Here is an 18,199-nt window from a genome sequence, read left to right as displayed (position 1 = left end):
TTAGATACGATTGTTACACACATTCTACAAATGAGGAAATGAATTCCATAGAGTATAGATAACTGGTACCAGGTACCTAGTGAGCAACTGATGGAACTTGGATTGGAACTCAGAACTCTCTGGCTCCAAAGAGTGTGCTTTAAATTACAATACACACAAGGATGGCCCCCAAAGAGATTATGTTCTAATTGGAAGGACAGAAAATTCACAAGAAGAAACCCTCGAACAGTAGCAGTTATGTGCTCAGGTAGATTTGAACCCCAGATCACACTCATTTGCTGTGTGACCAAGTTATATTTCACTTTTTTGAATATCCACTTTCTCAACTGAAAAAATTGAGATGATAATTGTATATCCCTCATAGAATTGCTAGGAGGATTACACTAGATTATGCATGTAAACTTTTTGCACTTAATAAGTGCTTTGCTAATTGTCTACTAATCTTATCTATTTGTTTTCTGTAATGATAACACATGGTGTATTATAAGTGATGTGCTAAAGACACCTCACCCAAGCTGGGTGAGGAGAGTCCCCACTCGGACAAGTGCATCATTGGTGGTGGGGCGCCCCTGGTGCCCAGGACCAGCAGGGGGTGGCGGGAAGGAAGCATTTCTATGGGCAAATGTGAGTCCAGTGCCTTAGCTCGGAACTCACACTGCTACCCCAAGCAGTGCCCTTGCTGAGCTCCCTGGCAAAGGGGCACCATGGGGCACTAATGGGCTAGGGCACTTCTCTGCTTGGAACAAGGGACCATATGCCACCCTCTGGGTCTAGGACTCAGTGGCTGAGGGACTGGGACAGCCTGACCTGCAGACCTGGCTTTCCCAGCATTCTGCAAAGGAAAGTGCTTCTCAGAATCCAATTACAAGCCAGTTCGGGGGTTCCTTTCACAGTGACCACTGTGGGCCAAGAAGGAGGCCCGGAGCTGAGCACCGCACAGGGCCAGGAGCCCACCCTCCTGTCCTTGCTTTGAAGGCAGTTTTATGTGACATGGTCTAAAGCCACATGGACTCCACCAGTCTTTTAAAGAATAACTTGTCTTCCCTTGAATGAAATCATCAGTGTCCCAAGTCAACGGGAGAAGTGAAGTCATCTGAACAGAGGGGACTTAGTCTCTCTGAGAATCGGTGGTAGAGTCGAATGCTGGTGCTCTTTCCACACCTAGTCTGTCATCCCAAAGGTAAATACTTACCAAGAATTCATCTGTGGGAGGTTCTTGAACACCAGCAATTTGCTTATTGCTGTAAAGAGTTTTGCTCATTCCTGTAAAGAGTTTTAAGTTTAAGCTTTAAAAAGTTTTAAGAGTTTAAGTCAAGAGCTTTATAAGACACACAGGAAGTAGCCACAGCTACCTGTGTGTAACAAGCTCCAAGCACGTCATTGAAATGTTTGCCAGCTCTGTAGCTCCTCACCTGGGGACAGCAGCACCTTGGTGCCTGCACCCACATCGCCTTACCCCTTTCCCTGTGCCGTGACTTCTGCGAGTCCCCAGCAGTGACACAGTCATCGGCCACCATCGTCCAGGGCCACCCACCCGCTTGTCTGTCTCTCTGGCCCTACTCCTGTCTCCCTCTTCAATGCCCACTATCTCCAAAGCAGTTTGGAGAGGTCCCCCCACCCCACACTGTCACTGTCATCATAAAAGTGACAGTGTACTTGCCAAGGACATGTCTTGAGGAGCTCCCAAGACTCTCAGCCTAGAGTGGCAAACAGGGTGCTATTTTCTTACAGAGCCAGCGAGAATGTTCTCCCCAACTCTACTTTCCACCTGGGCCCCAAATCTCCCAAGTCTTTTATTCCCATTTAGTGGCCTTCACCTCCTTCCCCCAGCCCATATTGGGTGTTCAAATCCAGTCCAGCGAGCCAGACAGGAAACCTTCTCCTTCACCTTCTCTCTTCCCGAACCACCAATTCTTTCTCCACATTGTTACAGGAAAAAAAGCTCTTTGTCTACCAATGATCGCAAACAGAAGGGGTGCGTGTGCGCGAGTGAGGAAGATCTCACTTACCCAATGGCAAGGAGCGATGGTGTGTCAAGGTGAAAGGGCAAAGAAAGGCTACGGCAAAGTCCCAGCAAGATCGAGACGCAGAAGTACATACACCTGGGTGGGGCGTGTCTAGCGAGCAGTGGGAGCAGTTAGAACCGACAGCGGTTGTGGTAAGGGGAGCGGTGAAATGTAGGGGCGGGCAGTGGGCAAAGCTGACCCTCGGAAAGCAAGTGGCTGAGAGCAGATGTGGCAGATCTCCAGGGAGCTCTCAGGGGGTTTGAGCAGGGGGGTGGCAGGGTGACGGCAGTAGGCGCAACTTGTAAGGGAGCGAGAGCCCGCCGGGGAGGGCGCAGGGTGGGCCGAATGAGGGGAGCCGTGGATGCGCAGCCAAGGAGGAAAGAGGCTGAGACAGAACGCAGCAGGAGGCGCGAGCGCCTGGCCCGGGCCACAGACGGGACAGGAGCGGGGTGCTCTGGGCTGATCAGGGCACTCCCTTCCTGTGACATTGCCACTTGACTGGGGTTCCCTTCGACTGTGAGCTATATTCTAAAGCAAACTTCTGTTCCAGAATGAGTTCAGACTGGGTTCTCGCCCTTTCAGTGCCTGCGCTCTGTCCTGTAGCGTGTTTATTTCTCACTACATACCGCCTGTTCCTCACGCAGTCTCTCCAAAGTCCGCGTCCTCTCTGTCGTCTGTTGCAGCCTCTCTGCCGTGAAACTTGGTTTCCCCACCTGATTGTCCTTGGACGTGCCCATCCTGCCTTCTGTTACCTGGCGCCGTCTCTGGGATGAGGGTGGTAGGGACCTGTGCCCGGTCCTGCCTCCCAGGCCTCTTTGCCTCTGCTGTTCCATCTTCTTCCCCACCTGGGGCGGGGGAGATGTAAACTCCAAGGTTTATGCATAATTCACCAAGACCGTGAGCCCCCCTGCCCAGCAGAAGACAGTGCCTGGCTCCTCAGGTGTAAGCTCTTTGGCAGAGAACTGTGGCGTATGTTCTTCAGCTTTATCACCAAACAGGCACTTTCAGGTCCTAGGAGGCGATGTGTCCTCTACTCGTGGTCTGGAACCCAAGGACTTTCATGGGTTCAGCGTCAGCCCCTGAAAGGTTATTAATACAATGTCTCACCTTTCAACTCGGAACCTTGGGCCGGGTCACAGTTCAAAATTTGTTTGCAATATGGGTTTGGGGCTGATCCCCAACTGAAACGGAAAGCAGATACAACAGCCAAGGGACAAAGGGTTCCAAGAAACAGAGCCTTCCTCCAACGCTACACAGGGGCATCAGGCGCAAAATGAGGAAGGGCCCCAGCAGATCCTAGATCCCAGGTCTGAATGGAGGGACAGCCACTCAGCTGGGGGCGGGAGCCTTTTAATATCGTGTGGGCAGCTCCGTTTCAAAGGCATCTCTGGATGCGTCTACGCCATCCAAAGCCTTCAGCGGCAGAAGCAGACTTCCTGGAGTGCGTCCAGCACTCCTCCCTGATCCCAGCTGGAAACCACCACGGAAGAGCTTTCTCTTTGAAGTGTGGCTTTTCTCCTGCTGGGGTGGAGGGTGGCCCTGGGACCCAGGGTGACAGTCGGCTGGCGGGGCAGATTGTAATTCCACAGGCATGTGGAGGGCTTCTGTTTTGGAGGAGACATTCAAGTTGGGAATGTGAATTATACAAGGAAGGTAGAAAATCTCAGTTGAAAGGTGCTGTTCATTGTCACTGTATTTTCAAGTGAAGGGACGTGCTAGTTTCCCAGGGCTACCATAGCAACATGCCACGGGCCGGGTACCTTAAACGACAGAACTGTATTTGCTCACGGTTCTGGAGGCCCAAAGTCCCAGATCAGGGTGCGGGCGGGATTGGTCTCCTCCGAGGCCTCTCTCCCTGGCTTCCCCCGTGTCCTCGCGTGGTCCGCCCTCCGGCACACACGCCCCTGGGGTGTCTCTGTGTGTCCGTGTTTCCTCGTATAAGGACACCAGTCGTGCTGGGTTAGGGCCCACCTTAGCAGCCTCGTTTCAACTTAGTCACGTCTTCAAAGGCTGTGTCTCCAGACGCTCTCATTCCGAGGTACTGGGGGTTAGGGCTTCAGGATAAGAATTTGGGGGAGACACAATTCAGCACAAAGCAGGTGCCTAAGGGACTCTTTGAATGCTGGTGATCATCACAGCGGACATTTGTTCAGCATCACTGCGTGCCGGAGGCCGTTCCCGGCATGTGTCATGTGTTATTCCATTGGTTCTTCACGGTTACAGAGCATATGATTACAGATTATTCCTGTTAAAGTCATTGGAGCCTAAAGTTGCCTCCTTACATATTTTAAGGTCACCTGAAGGCTCTCCCTACGTGGCGAGCTGTATCCCAACCGGATGTGCTAACACACCGTAACCCACTCTGGTACCAGTCATGGAGCGGCCGCCAGCCGCTCAAACCGCGCTCAACAGGCCAGTGCTGAGCTGTCACCAATCCAGCCGTTTCCGCACCTGGCTCCCATTTTCTGTGTGTCACCTTCCTTCTTCTGTCCATGAATGTTGTCTAGCCACTTGGAGGGCCCAGGGTCGCTCTGAAGCTATTCTGGTTCTGGGGGCTGCTTGATTCGCAAATTGTTCTTTGCTCCCTTAAACTCTGTTAAATTTAATTTGCTCAGTTTTTCTTTGAAAACTACCATCTTTTCTTAAAAGCGGTAAACTTCACTTGGGGCAATTGCACGACTGTAGTGACCTTGGGTCCCTGCGATGTAGCGTGACTTGGAACAGCGGGAGACTCTTCACCGTGCTTTGGCTGGTGGGCGGTCTCGGGAAAGGGCAGGCTCCTTTCCTCGTCCGTGACCTCCAAACGCCAAACCCGGGTCGGTGACGGGACAGATGTGTGAGGGGCCCGACAACATCTTTCGGAAGGTCTCGCCCTGACAGCCCCCACACACCCGGAGTCCTGCCTGCCCTCTGGCGGGCGGGGGCGTCCAACCTGGGATCTGCGAGACGCCGTGGCGCAGCCTGGACGGCCCCTCGGCAAACGGCTGGGCATTTCTTGTGAGCTAGACCGCCGTGTCCGCCCTCGTTTCCCCGCCTGCTGACCCTGTCAGAAAGCCGGTCTTATTCCTGCGTACAGCTGTGGAACCTGAAACTGACCCAGCCACAGCCTGGGCCCCACCCTTCCGTTGTGTGACCTCGAGCCAGACATTTTACCTCTGGGTGGGTCTCGCTGGCCTCACCTATAAAATAAATGTGCGAGTTCCTTTCCCTTAGCCGGACGACACCGCACAGCTAGTCAGACACGTTTCTGCTCACGCCTGAAAGAGTCTGACACTCACACGCTACCACACCGTATTCCACGTCATGTCACCACTATTCTTGGCCTCTCCCTCCCCACCCTCCTTTTCGGGGCTCCCAGCCTATAAACTCTACAAATGAACCCACGTCTAGGAGTCCCCCATCCCCACTCCACTGCCCCAACTCCCTCCTTGTGCAGGTAACCTGCAAAGAACCCGTCGAGTTTGCATAAGGGCAAACCTGCCCTGGAGTGTGATCAGTCAGTCGTGGGCACAGTTGGGACTTCTGGGCAAGCTGTCCCAGGGCAGCCTAGGGCCACCCCGCCGGCTCAAATCGAGAGTGCCATTGCCTGGTGAGGAGTGACACGGGGCTTTCTCTCTCTTCTTTGGCCCTGCAGGAGGCTCTGTCCGTGGTGAGCGACGACCAGTCCCTCTTCGACTCGGCGTACGGAGCGGCCGCCCATCTCCCCAAGGCCGACATGACCGCCTCGGGGAGTCCTGACTACGGGCAGCCCCACAAAATCAACCCCCTCCCACCGCAGCAGGAGTGGATCAACCAGCCGGTGAGGGTCAACGTCAAGCGGGAGTATGACCACATGAATGGATCCAGGTAAGCCGCTGGGCCTGGAGGGGCTGGGCCCGCAGGGCTGCACCGAGTGGCTCCTGGCACTTGGGGCATTTGCAGCAGATGGTGCTGTGGTGCTGGGCCAGGGAGCCCGAGTCAGTCCCCAGGGAGCTGAGGCAGGAGAAGGCCACAGCACTGAAGGCTGGGGGTGCAGGGGGCCAGGAAGCCCACCTGGCTCTCTGGAGCCCATGCAGCCCTCAGAGGCCAGGTGAGAGTTAGGCCCCAAGACCCCATGCAGACAGTCGGGGAACACATGTTTTGTGTTTTGTGTCGAGCCCAGGCCCAGGTACAGCCCCTCTTGGGGATAACTTAGCAATAAGATGCTCTTCCCTGTCCTGTCGGAGATATGTAGCCTCTCTGGGTGGGTCTCAGCAGAGCCGATGGCCAAACCATTCTTTTTTTTTTTTTTTTTTTTTGAGACAAGAGTCTCACTGTGTTGCCCAGGCTAGAGTGAGTGCTGTGGCGTCATCCTAGCTCACAGCAATCTCAAACTCCTGTGCTCAAGCGATCCTTCTGCCTCAGCCTCCCGAGTAGCTGGGACTACAGGCATGCGCCACCATGATGCCCGGCTAATTTTTTTGATATATTTGTAGTTGTCCGATTAATTTCTTTCTATTTTTAGTAGAGACGGGGTGTTGAACCATTCTTTAGTTCCAGTGGAGAAGTGCTCAGAAGGGTGGGGGAGGAAGCAGGCACCTGGGGGGTGTGGGTGAAGGAGGTGGAGTCTAGGAGGGTTAGTCTTTGTTTGCAGAAATGGAGACAGGAGGGTCCAGGGGAGGAGCCGCAGGGTGGAGGGAGAGCGCAGCCCATGGCCAGGGAGCCTGGCTTTCTGGTCCTGCCTCCAGCCCTGGGGCAAGTCCTCTAAATCCCTGGGGCACTGGCTTCCTCCGTCCTCACCCAGGGCTGGAGTGGTCCTTTCTTCTTAGGCTGACACTACAGTGTCACTGATACTGCAGGGAAAGGACCGGGAGGGTGCTGATGGTGACAGCGGTCATCACGAGCAAAGGTCTGAGGGAGAGAGAACATCAGTCTCATTCACGAAGTATCAGGTGACCCACGGGGTCTAAGCACAAAGAGACAAAAATAAAAAGTAGGAGAAGGCCCTGAAAGGAGGCTGAAGGCGTATGGCGTGTGTCACATCATGAGAGCTGCGACGTAAGACTAGCAAGCCGACCCTCACTGTGCACAGGGGTGAGGACAGGACAGTCAGAAAGACAGGTCGAGGAGTTAGTAAAATATCCCAGATCAGAAATAATGAAGTTCTGAACTAAGGTGATGGTAATGAAATACGGAATATGGAAATGAAAAAGAATAGGTACGTAAGGGGCATACCAAAGACGGGGTTAACAGGGCTTAGGTGAATAAATCTGGAAGGGGGTGTAGGTGAGGGGGAAGAGTCAGAGGTGACTGGAGCTGGAGTTGCGAAGGACGGGGCCCTCAGTCGCCACGGGGAGGCGGGCGAGTAAGTGCCGGGGGAGGGGGGTCGGCATCCGTTCGAGATTCCTTGTGAGCAATCCACAGAACGTCCAGATAAGTTGTCTACCTGGCTTTGGAGACAGCAGCTCAGATAATCTTCTGGGGCTGGAATTTAGGTTTGGACATCGTCTCTAAGGAGTGCTAACTGCGAGAGCAGATGCAGTCACCGAGGGTACCTACCGGCCCAGAGAGGAGAGGGCAGGAGCGAGAGCGTGGCTGGCAGGGAGGCCCCCCCCCGAGCAGCTGTGGTCTCAGACCTGCCGTGGGAACTCCCAGCCCCGCCGCATTTCACTCCCACTAACCAAAACCAGCGACTGGGATCTCGGCCACCTTCCCAGATTCTAGGATTTCAGGAAGACTCAGAGGTTCCGAGCCAGCAGCCCCTCAAATGAGCTTCTCTCCAGAGTTAGTAACGACGATAACATAGTTCCTAGCAGTCATAGTGTGATTTATCGGACATTTTTCCGCGTTATCTTATCATCTGCTGCCCACCACTGTCCTGTGGGGTAACTGCTGGAGCTCCACTGCCGCGTGGGAAGGCGGGCTGGGCTTTGAGCGGTGAGCACCTTTTCTAGGATCTAGAGCAGGCCGGGCTGGCGCTCGGAGCCTGTGTGCGGCCTGTTAGGTGCCTTTCCTTGAGCCCCTCTGCCTGTGTCCTGCTTTTGCACGGTGGTCTCATTTCTGCCGACACCCCTGGCGAGGAGGCCTGCTCGGCGATGCCTCCCACCCGACCTGACCGCGGCAGCTCCTGGTGCTCGGTGAAACCCGGAGTCGCCGTCGGAGAGTCTTTGGTCTGTCGTAGCCGGATCCTCCCAGGGCTCACCTCCAGTGCCCCCCAGCCCAGCGCCAACGGCACCGCTCCTGGGCTTCCGCAGGGGAATCCTCTTCTCCCCTCTTCCTCTTGCCTTCCTGAATTCTGTTCTCCAAACGGCAAACAGCTAGGGTCATCCTTTCAAATATTTAACCATCCTACTCCAAACCCTTTAATGGCTTATGACAGAATCCAAAGTCCTGAGCATGCCCCCCACCCACCCACCTCCAGCTCGCTCTCTACAACCCTGTCCCTCTCACGCCTTCCCTCCACACCAGCCTCACGAGACTCCAGCTGCTCCTGGACCCCCAAGCACCTTCCTACCTCGGTCTCTCCCCTGGTTCCTTCCTTCTGGAACATTCCTACTCCATCCAGCCATATGACTCTCCCTCAAGAGTCTCTGCCTGCACATCACCTTCTCAGAGGCCTTCCCTGACCGCGGGATCTAAAGCAGCACCTGGTCACTCTGTGCCCTGTGGAGTTCTTGTCCCTGCCCCAGGGAAATGTGGGCGGGGCTTCTGTTTACTGAGCCGAGCTTGCCCCACCGTAGGTGCTGATGCGTAGTTGTCAAGGGAGTAACGGAATGAAGACCCGGCTGAGCAGACTCGGGGTGAAGCGGTTTGTTGAAGGCCATGCAGGTAGTCAGTGACTAACCGGGACCGGGACCCAGGCCTGCGCTCTCAGCCCCTCCCTCACGAGCCGGTGTCGGTGCTCAGTCGGCTGCTCGCACTCGCTGCACTGCTCCTGGAGAAGCCGCGAGCACTCTAGGCCACGAAGCCTGGGCAAAGAGGGTCCGCCAAGGCAATCGGTTTTCAGAACCCACTTGCCAGCTTGTCCCTGGTTCCAGCACACCAGGGCCAGCTGCAGGGGGGGCTGTGCGGATACCTCAGGGAGCAGCGGGAGAGCACCCTGCTTTGGTGGCACCAGCAGCAGCCTCTGCGTTGGGTTTGCTGCCTGACTCACAGCGTCAGCAGGAGACGCAGCAGGTTCCGAAGACTGGTGTCTGCTCAGCTGCCCTGGGAAACAAAGGCAATCCAGTGACTGTCAGAGCGCAGCGGGTTAGGCCCAGCCGTCGCCAGCACCTCATAAATATCCTCTAAGTGCTCACGTGCACGCTGGACTGGTCGGCTGGCAGGGAACAAGGATTTCCAGAAAAATATCTTTGTTTAAGGTGGAACCGTGTCGGATCCCATTATTGAATTATGCAAAGAGAAATGACGTGAGGAAACAGATGCCAGGCTGTCTAAATCTCTCGTCCTGAACCCTGTGCTGCTTGTGTCTTCTGAGTGTCATTGACAATGGCACTCTGTTATTTTGTTGATCATTTGCAAAGGGAGTGATTCACTGTGGCGCAAAAGACAGGTGGGGCCGCGGTGACAATCCCTAACTTCAGAGGAGAAGAACGCGGCAGGGCGCACGGTTTGGGATCTCTCGGCGCACGGGCTAGACCTGCGCAGTCCGGTGCCATAGCCGCCAGCACTCGGACCAAAATCGAGACGTGCTCTAAAGGTAAAATAATACCGGATTTAGAAGACTTAGTATGGAAAAAAACATGTAAAATATCTCGTTGATTATCAATTATGCTGAAATGATAATCTTTTGGCTATATTGAGTTAATATAGTAATAGGTTTCAATATATTATTAAAATCCATTTCACTTGTATTTTTTATTTTAAAGATACGGTCACCAGAAAATTTAAAATTATTTATGTGGCTGGCATGCAAGGCTCACATTCTACTTCTTTTGGACGGTGCTGGGCCAGAATGTTTTGCACCGCCTCGCAATTCACAGGGCATTCCTTGCTCGAGTTTCTGAGGTGCTTCTTCACACTCACTGGAAACCCCGTAGATATTTGTGTCTCTGGTGGGAAGGAGGTATTCAGTGCGCCTGAAGCTGCAAGGCTTTTCATCCCAGCAGCAAGCCATCTGGCCCAGGGCAAAGGGTCAAACCCAGAGAGCAGGTCTGGGAGCTCAGAGAAAGCCTTGTTGCCCATGTTCGGGAGACTCGCGCTCCCTTTCTTCATCTCTCCCTGTGGGGTTGACTCCGTTAGGCTGGGTTGCCTTGAGACAGCATGGCCCATAGGTTCAGTGTTGGATGTAGACTTCAGGAACTCGATCCAAGCTGTGGTCTGCAAATAACTCTCAGCTGCATCCTGTCTCAGCCACAGGGATTGGGGAAAACATCCCTCGAAGGAAAGAATATCAACTTATGGAGGGGAAACACAGGGCTTGCCTTGTGTGCCCGGCACTCAGGGCCTGAGTCCAGTGCTAGCCTGTCCTGATGCTCCCTGGACTGGCCCGGAGGGTCTGGATGCACCGAACACCCACAGATTCACACTCCACGTGCAGAACGATCAGCCTCGCAAGCCCTGTCACTTGTGCCTCCCTGACTGCAAAGCGCCTCCCTGAACTCCCACGTCCTGAACCTTGCAGTGTGAGACATGCCACACACAACCTGGGCGGGAAGGCATTCTCGGGACTCTGCGAAAGCTGTCGGCATCCACTGTGTGTGGAGAGGAAAACAGCTAGTGGGTTAGGGGGATGGTTTTGTTATGGGGGATTTTTTTTCTTGAAATTTGCTTTTAAATTATTGCACCTCCTTTTCAAAACGAAAAGTCACATCTCTGCATGAATCCTGCAGAAATCCGAAAGGCGATACAGACTGCTTAATTTTTAGACAATGTGCATGCTCCGTGGAAGACACGTGTGATAGCGCTATGCAGCTTGAACTGTGTGAACACCGTGCATCCCTCGAGGGGAAGCCCGGGCTGCAGATGTGTGGATCTGGTGATGTACCCTGAGTTCAGTCGCTGCGTCAAATGGGGAGGTGGGGAAGAGGTTCGCATAGTCTGAGGGGTCATCTTCAGAAATCTTTGAAATCTCCTTTCAGCCAAACGCCCAAGATTTCGCACCTTGTTTTAAATTGTGTTTAACAGATTGCAAGGCACTTTTGGAAATCACTGGCAGTTTTTTTAAAGCAATGTTCACTGAACACACAGAAACAGAGCCCAAAGAGTAAAGAGCCTATGTCCAGTGTGAGAATGAAGGAAAGGGGGCGGCTTTGCTGTGTCCTCCACGGCCCTGGCTTTCTGTTGCGTTGCCTGAGATCTCCATCCGGAGATTCGTTGAGTTACACCCTGGGAGCCGCCACCTCCGCCCTGCTCCATTGTGCAGCCCCAGGCCCTCCTGTCACCTGTCCCTGTCCCAGTGCTATCAGCTGCCTGTGGGCCCCGGCCCCATGCTAGCCGTAAGTGCAGTCTCAATACAAATGAGCAGCAGTGTCCTGCAGCTGAATGGTGAAACCTCGTCCGGTCCGTGCTCCCCTCCCTCCCTCCCTCTTGTTTTCATCCAGCCCTCTTCACAGGCGCCAGCTGCCTCGTCACCCTGAAGCCTTTATGCTGGCTTCACCTGTACCCACCCTTAGCAGTAGCTGAGCCCCGTGGCTGCGCGGGGCTCCTGCTCTCTGGAGGAGGCCGGGTGCTCCAGAGCTGGGAGAATGGAGGGAAGTCTGGCAGGCGAGTGGGCGAGGTACGGCTTTCCTTCTTTCTCTCCCTGAGCAGCGGGAGGAGGGCTGGCCCTGCAAGTGCGGCAGTCGGGGTGGGGGCCAGGGCATCTCCCTAGGCTGCCCCTTGCCAGTCCTAGCACAGAGGCCTGGACCGAGGACAGGGCCTCGCTCCGGAAGGGAGGTGGGCGGCCAGAGAGATCACCTGCCCGGCTGGGGAGCAGGTGTGTGCACAGGGCTGGAGGAGGGAGAGCGGGCGGAAGCAGAACCGGAACAAGTTCTGTGGGTCAGTGAACGAGGAGGTTGTGCCCACCAGACAGCTCCAGCAGCCGTCCTAGCGAGAGAGCCCCCCTCCTCTGCGCCCCCCTCCCCGCAGGTACCGACCTCACCGGGGTGCTTGCGGCTCTGCTCCTTTCCAGGTCATGCATCAGGCAGCTTTTATGACATGTTCCATCTTTTCAAATTTATTTTTCTCTACTCCTGGCGCTGGGGACCAGCCCTGCCACCTGCCTGTGCCTACCATACACGGTCATGAACCACAGAGGGCCACTTAATTTCAGTGACCCCAAGGTGCTGACCTCTCCACATGGCAAGAGGTCACTTTCTAACTCAGAAATCCCCCAGAGGCTCCATGATGGGGAAAAGAATTTTTCAAAAGTCGTCTCCCCCATGTTCGTAAAGGGGAGAAGCCCGTGGAGCATGTGCGTCCCCTCCCGCCGCACCCTGCCCGCTGACATTGCTCTCCTTTCCCAAAGACCCCTGGCCCTGCCCACACCCTCTGGTGCCGGGCATCCTGCAGCGGCCGCCCGGCCAGTGCAAACCTTGCTTCCCTGGTTGCAGGCCAACTTACTCCTGCAAACTTCTGCGGCGCTTGGGCTGTTTCACAACTGACCGGGATGCCGGGAAAGGCTGCCAGACTCTGGGGTGTGTGTAGTGGAATGTGTGTGTGTGTGCTGAAGCATGTGTGCACATGTGTACATGCGTGTTTGTGTGTTCTGCATGTTGCAGCGTGTGCACGGGTCACGTGTGCGGGTGCAGGCGTGTAGTCAACCACAGGGTGGGTGTGGGGACCCGGCGCGCTCGGGCCAGAGCCCAGCTCAGACGCCGGCTCCAGGGCCCGACTGGGGCCGCTTCATGGCAGGCCAAGTCCTTCAGCAGCAGAAGCCAAAGGGCCGAGCGCTGGTGAAAAGCCCCGATGTGCTACTGCCTCCCCTCTGCCTGCCGTGGGGACATTAAACCTTCAGCAATCTGGGACTCTGACGGCTGGTTCTTGGTTCTCTGCCTGGAAAAACAGTAGGCGAATAGTAAAACCTTAAATTCTAACATGTGTAAGTTATACATCTTATTTTCATTTTCAGCCCATGTTCCCCTCTGTAAGACATCAGGAAAAAATTACCGTCTGACTTCTAGTATCTCAGTGGAGCATTTATCTCCCAGCTATGATAAGTGATCTTCAATATTTTTTTCCTTTCAGATTAAGAAACAAATTCATTTAATTTTCTTTATTGAATGTGCTCAGGCCTCCCCCGCCCTGCCTGAGTCCCAGGAAGCCCTGGGCCGCTCTCCATCTCCTGGGTTAGTGACGGCCCTCCCTGCTTGCGGGGATGGGTGGGTCCCTCTCTGGCATGGCCCTGCTCCTACGGCTTTGCAGTGGTCTGGTCCTGCCCACAGCAGGGGACGGAGGGCAGTGGCCAGGCCCTTGGAACGTCCGGCGAGGTTGTGCAGCCCAGAGTTGGAAGCGGTAATCTGAACCTTATCTGAACTCCGGGGTCTGAAGGCCTGGTTTGGAGCTCTTGAGAGAACTGGCTGTCTCCCAGGCTGCCAGAACCGATGCTTCCTGCTCGCTGTAACCGCGGCTGCAGCCTCTCCTTGGCCTTTCCGCCGTCTCCTTTGGTCCTGCTGCTGCCGGAGTATCCGGGCAGGGCAGGATGGCACCTCCCCCGAGCACGCTGGAGGTGTGTGACACCAGGTGGGACCGTGCAGAGTGTGTATGCCAGCCTGCTCCAGGGCACCAGGTGGCCGCAGGTTGGGGGTCAGCCCGGCTCTCCGGATGGCTGTCAGTCACCAATGCTGCAAACTCCCAGGTGCTAATTGGGCTGTGTAGTTCCAGGCCAAGTTGGGTGATTTGCTTTCACCCCATGCATTTCCATATTTCTTCCCCTGTGAGCTTGGTGGCCAGGGCTGCAAAATGCCACGAGGCCCACTCCTCTCAATCAGGCTGAAGTTCCTGGATTCTATTCCTCCTTCATGCCGCAACCAGCTCTTTTGCATGCTTTGATAGTGAAGCTTCACACCAAAGATCTGAGTCCTGCTCGCCCCTGCACTAGCTGTGCGACCCTAGGCCAGTCAGCCCACCTCTGTTTCCTTAACCAAGAAAAAAAAATAGTAACCCTTTCCATGCCTATCTTGGAGGATTATTGGGAAATATAACAGAGCATGAGAAATGCATTAAAATTATATGTGTGCTACAGAAATAAGTCACTGAGAAAGCATTTGCTGCTCACCTCCCCTGCAGAGCACTGCATAGGGTGCCAGAGTAAACAAAGAAAGTGAGGACACCGTCTCAAGAAATGCTCAAGCCTGCGGGGGAAGGGCACGTGCCAAGCTAAGGATCACGCAGTGTGTCGAGTCCTATCACCAAGGCTGGGGACAGTGGGGAAGGTGTGTCCGGGAGCAAGACCAGGTTGCCTGGCAATGAGGCTAAAAATGTAAGCTGCAGTCAGCCTGGGAGGGCCGCAGGGCCACTCCGGGAAGTTCAGACTTTGGTCTGAGGGCACTGTGGAGCTGCCAAAAGTTTCTACGTAGCATAATTATAGGATCCGGCTGGGATTTGAAGAAAACTTTGGTGGCAGCATGGAGGATAGAAATAGGGCAGCATCCTTGCCGCCATCACGGCCATGACACCCAGCAGGCCGGGTGATGGCTCCATGGCTGTCTCAGAGTGACGGCCGCGGCGCTGAGGCCGGGGTGAGCTGCCCTGTCAGTGACGGCTTCCTTTGTGCTTTGTCTCCTCCCATTCTAGGGAGTCTCCGGTGGACTGTAGCGTTAGCAAATGCGGCAAGCTCATTGGCGGAGGCGAGTCCAACCCCATGAACTACAACAGCTACATGGACGAGAAGAACGGCCCCCCTCCTCCCAACATGACCACCAACGAGAGGAGAGTCATCGTCCCCGCAGGTACTTTGGGAACCAGGCTCCCGGCAGGCATTCTCTTCCCCACTCTCCAGGGGCCCACAGTCAATGGGCAGGCCTGCCCCAGGGGGCATCTAAACCTTTACCTGGTACCCTACACTCCATGGAAACGCAAAACCAAGAAAGCTGCACATCTCTCCTTCCTCCCTAGCTGCCCTCCAAGACAGTATCCCAGATGTCACCAGAACCCCGACATGCGGATTCTGGAAGCCCCACCCTCAAACTGGCCACATCACAGGCTCTACATCGGTGGCCTGGTACCCGAGGACAGACCCGCCCAGGGAGCAGAGGCAAGGCTGCCCCCACCCAAAGGAGTCTCCTGTGCTCCCAGACACGGGCATCCTTGCCTTTGCGGAGGAGGGCAGTGCAGAGGTCTGTCCTTCCCTTCGGGCGTGTACTTCCTGGCATCCGCTGGGTTCCACCTTTCCAAAATGACAGCCAGCTCTTTCAGTTTTAAAATAGAAATAACTATATTTAACAAACGGAGCGTCTTGACATGTGTGCAACAGGTTATGTCATCAGGTAAAAATAGCCTCTTTTTCCTGGGTATTGGTGCTGTCGGTTACAGAAAATAAAATCACTGTTCAACCCTTCAGTCCATTGGCCAGACGCGTTTCCTCAGTTAGCCCCGGCACGCTCAGCCGCCTGGGCAGAAAGGGAGTTTGAAAACTGCCACGTGTAGAACCGGTGCCAGGTAGAAGGAGCGAGAGCATCCAAACCTTAAACAAAGTGAATTATGGGGCAGGGATTAAAATTGATCTTACCAAAATAGCTTTACCAAAGAGGCAAAACTCCTTCTATTTGTGAAAGTGTAAATGCAGTTGTGTCTGAAGGTAAAAGAGTAGACATTTCTTGGAGGTAGTCGGAAGGAATTTGTTTGTTGGTCTAAAGGTGTGATTTGCTAATGGGCCGCTGCCTAGACCCTCTGTGTCTGTGTCCCATGGGAGGCGGTGTCTTGCCACCTCCTGGGGCTACGGCCACCTCCCTGTGTTCTGGGCCAAATTCAAGGAGGTGTGAGAAAGAGTGAGGCAGGAGACAGGGGGGCTTACAGGACTATCTCTGTACCCCATAGGACTTAAAACCAACTCGTAAAGCAATTGTAAGTTCCTTCTTCCACAGCATATGATCTGACAGAGGAAGAGGAAGAGTATCTTCCATTTATTCAGTGCTTTCTCGGTGCCAGGCACCACGTAAACTGCTTTATCTCCATGAGGTTACTTACATTATTGGATGTTTGACCTCCCACTTCCCTTGGGAGACCAGCTAGTAGTGTTTAGCCCTGTGTGTCTTCTTCCTCCTCACCAAAGAAAGCAGACAATGAAAACATGAATATGGACACCGTAGGGGCCTTCTTTATGCTCCGCCAGGCCAGGCTGAGCCTCACTGAGTCTTTGCTCCGATGGTATCAAACTCCCTGCTTCCCCCAAACAGCCACCAGCATGGGAGGGACATCTCGAGGGACTGAAGCGTTAGGGGTCAGAGAAGGTCTCCGCTGGCACCATCCCGCTTCGGTCGTCCGTTTTGGGAGGGGACTTGGAGATAGGGCGGAAGTGGCCAGATTGCTAGGTCGACCCTCCAGGCCTCAGCTGGAGTTGAAATGCTTTCCAAAGGAACAGCAGAACAGGGCCCGGTGGGCCAAGCTAACCACTGTGCTAGTGGTGAAAAGAGCGCGCACTCACATCAAGCAATTTCAAAGCGCTTTGTTTAACGACTGCACACGCTGTGCATTTGCTTCGATGTTTTGCCTCCGGCTGGATCTCTTAGACCCTCAGACATTTTGGCTTCTTCCAGGTCAGCCTGCTGGACATGAGGGAAAGTCTCATTTGGGCAAGTCCACAAACCAAGGCAATAAAATGGAAGCGGAATAACCGATTGAATTTACGGTGGGATTTTAGACAAGCACAAATGTGGGCCCCAGTTAATCACCAGCTCTGTGTGCAGATGGGAGGAAAGTGGGGCTAAATCATCCAGGAAGCACACTCGGAAGAGTTCAGCGGATCCAGAGTGGAAGATTTATAATTCATTGTGCTGTAGAGGGAGAGGAATAATATTGTCGTGGAGCCTAAAGCAAGGGAGGAAATAATAAAATATATGGTGTAAAATTGAATTTGAGGCTTTGGATACTAACAGCGAGGAATTAGGAGAAGCAAAGGATGAAATAATATGCTACATAATCCGACTCCCCCCAGGACGTGTTTCTTTAGAATTCCAAAAAGGTGCAAAATTATTTCCATTTGCCAATGATCCGTACCTAATTGCTTCTGGAGAGTGAAAGACTAAAGCAAAGCGGGGAATTTATCTGGAAGAGACAAATACGTATTTGTACAGCGACACTCTGCTTTTCGGCGTAAGGGCAGAGTATCTCCCAGGTGGGGTGAGCAGGCCAGTGAGGAGAGCAGAGGGGACCTTTGGGGGACCTACCCCTTCAACCGAGTGAAGTCCTGCGAAGACTTCGATCGGAACCCCTACGCAGATGCTTAGCAGCGATGCGACTTAACCTTGCAAGATTCCACTTTCATCTGTAAAATGGGGATATTGCGAGACATCCTTGAGAAGTCAAATAGGGCACATGGGGCGGCCAGTACATAGTAAGCACCCACCGTCTGTGCCATCACCAGTTACAGGGCCCTGGGCTGTCACTGTGACATTCAGCAGCAGTCTGTGCCCTGTGACCCAAACTCTCCTCTTCTAAGCCCTCCCCTTTTGCCAGCTCCTCCACCTCCAGCAGCAATGCAGCAACCACGCCCGTGCATGGCTGGTGCTGGGCACTTTGCAAAGCTGATGCAGCCCCTGCCACCCAGCCTGTCGCACACAGAAACCCAGGTGGGAGGAGAACCCATGCCAGCCAAGTGCAGTCAGCAGAAGCTCGCAGTACAAACGCCGGGGGATTCGCCTCTGGCGCGAGCTGCACGGTGCGGGCCAGGCAGCACAGACTTCCTTCCTCCCCGTCCACTCCTGACCATTCGTCCTGGTTCCCATTACTGCCAGGAGCCTTCGCAGACACTGCAGAGTGAGGGCGAGTTGGGTGAGGAGTAGCACAAATATTCCTGCCAAGCAGACACGCTGAATGAAGCAGCCTGTTAGAAGCTGGGGCTAGTGGCTGGCCTGCAACAAAATGCCAAGTATCTCCTCCTCCAGGAAGCCTTCCTTGACTCCCTAAGTTTACGCTATTCCCTCCCACCTATGAGTCCTTGAACGACCACCTCAAAATCCATTGCTTAGCCATGCGTTTTCCTACCTAAATGTTTCACGGGGGTAGGTGGTCCTTGAGGGCAGGCGCCATGTAGTTTTCCTTCCGTCATAAGCACAGTTAAGGTGTTTATTAGACCCACTAACAATCGGTCGCCCAGT

The 18,199-nt window shown here is 54.2% G+C and overlaps 1 protein-coding gene across 4 annotated transcripts in view; it reads left to right on the top strand.

The window, feature by feature from the left end:
• Positions 1-18,199, top strand: part of FLI1 (Fli-1 proto-oncogene, ETS transcription factor) — a 117,706-nt gene that overhangs the window by 61,009 nt on the left and 38,498 nt on the right. For 2 of the 4 annotated variants that reach the window (XM_012651671.1, XM_012651670.1), the window contains exons 2-3: positions 5,641-5,852; positions 14,679-14,833. In XM_012651671.1, coding sequence (XP_012507125.1) covers positions 5,641-5,852; positions 14,679-14,833 — 367 coding nt within the window. Of the gene's footprint in view, positions 1-5,640; positions 5,853-11,518; positions 11,683-14,678; positions 14,834-18,199 lie in introns of all 4 variants that reach the window. The other 2 variants (XM_012651672.1, XM_012651673.1) reach the window with 2 other exon arrangements.

The sequence above is a fragment of the Propithecus coquereli genome, unplaced genomic scaffold, assembly GCF_000956105.1.
Source record: "Propithecus coquereli isolate 6110/MARCELLA unplaced genomic scaffold, Pcoq_1.0 Scaffold36, whole genome shotgun sequence".
NCBI lineage: Eukaryota > Metazoa > Chordata > Mammalia > Primates > Indriidae > Propithecus > Propithecus coquereli.
Note: the sequence above shows the minus strand (reverse complement) of the source record. Positions and strands in the feature narration are given on the sequence as shown.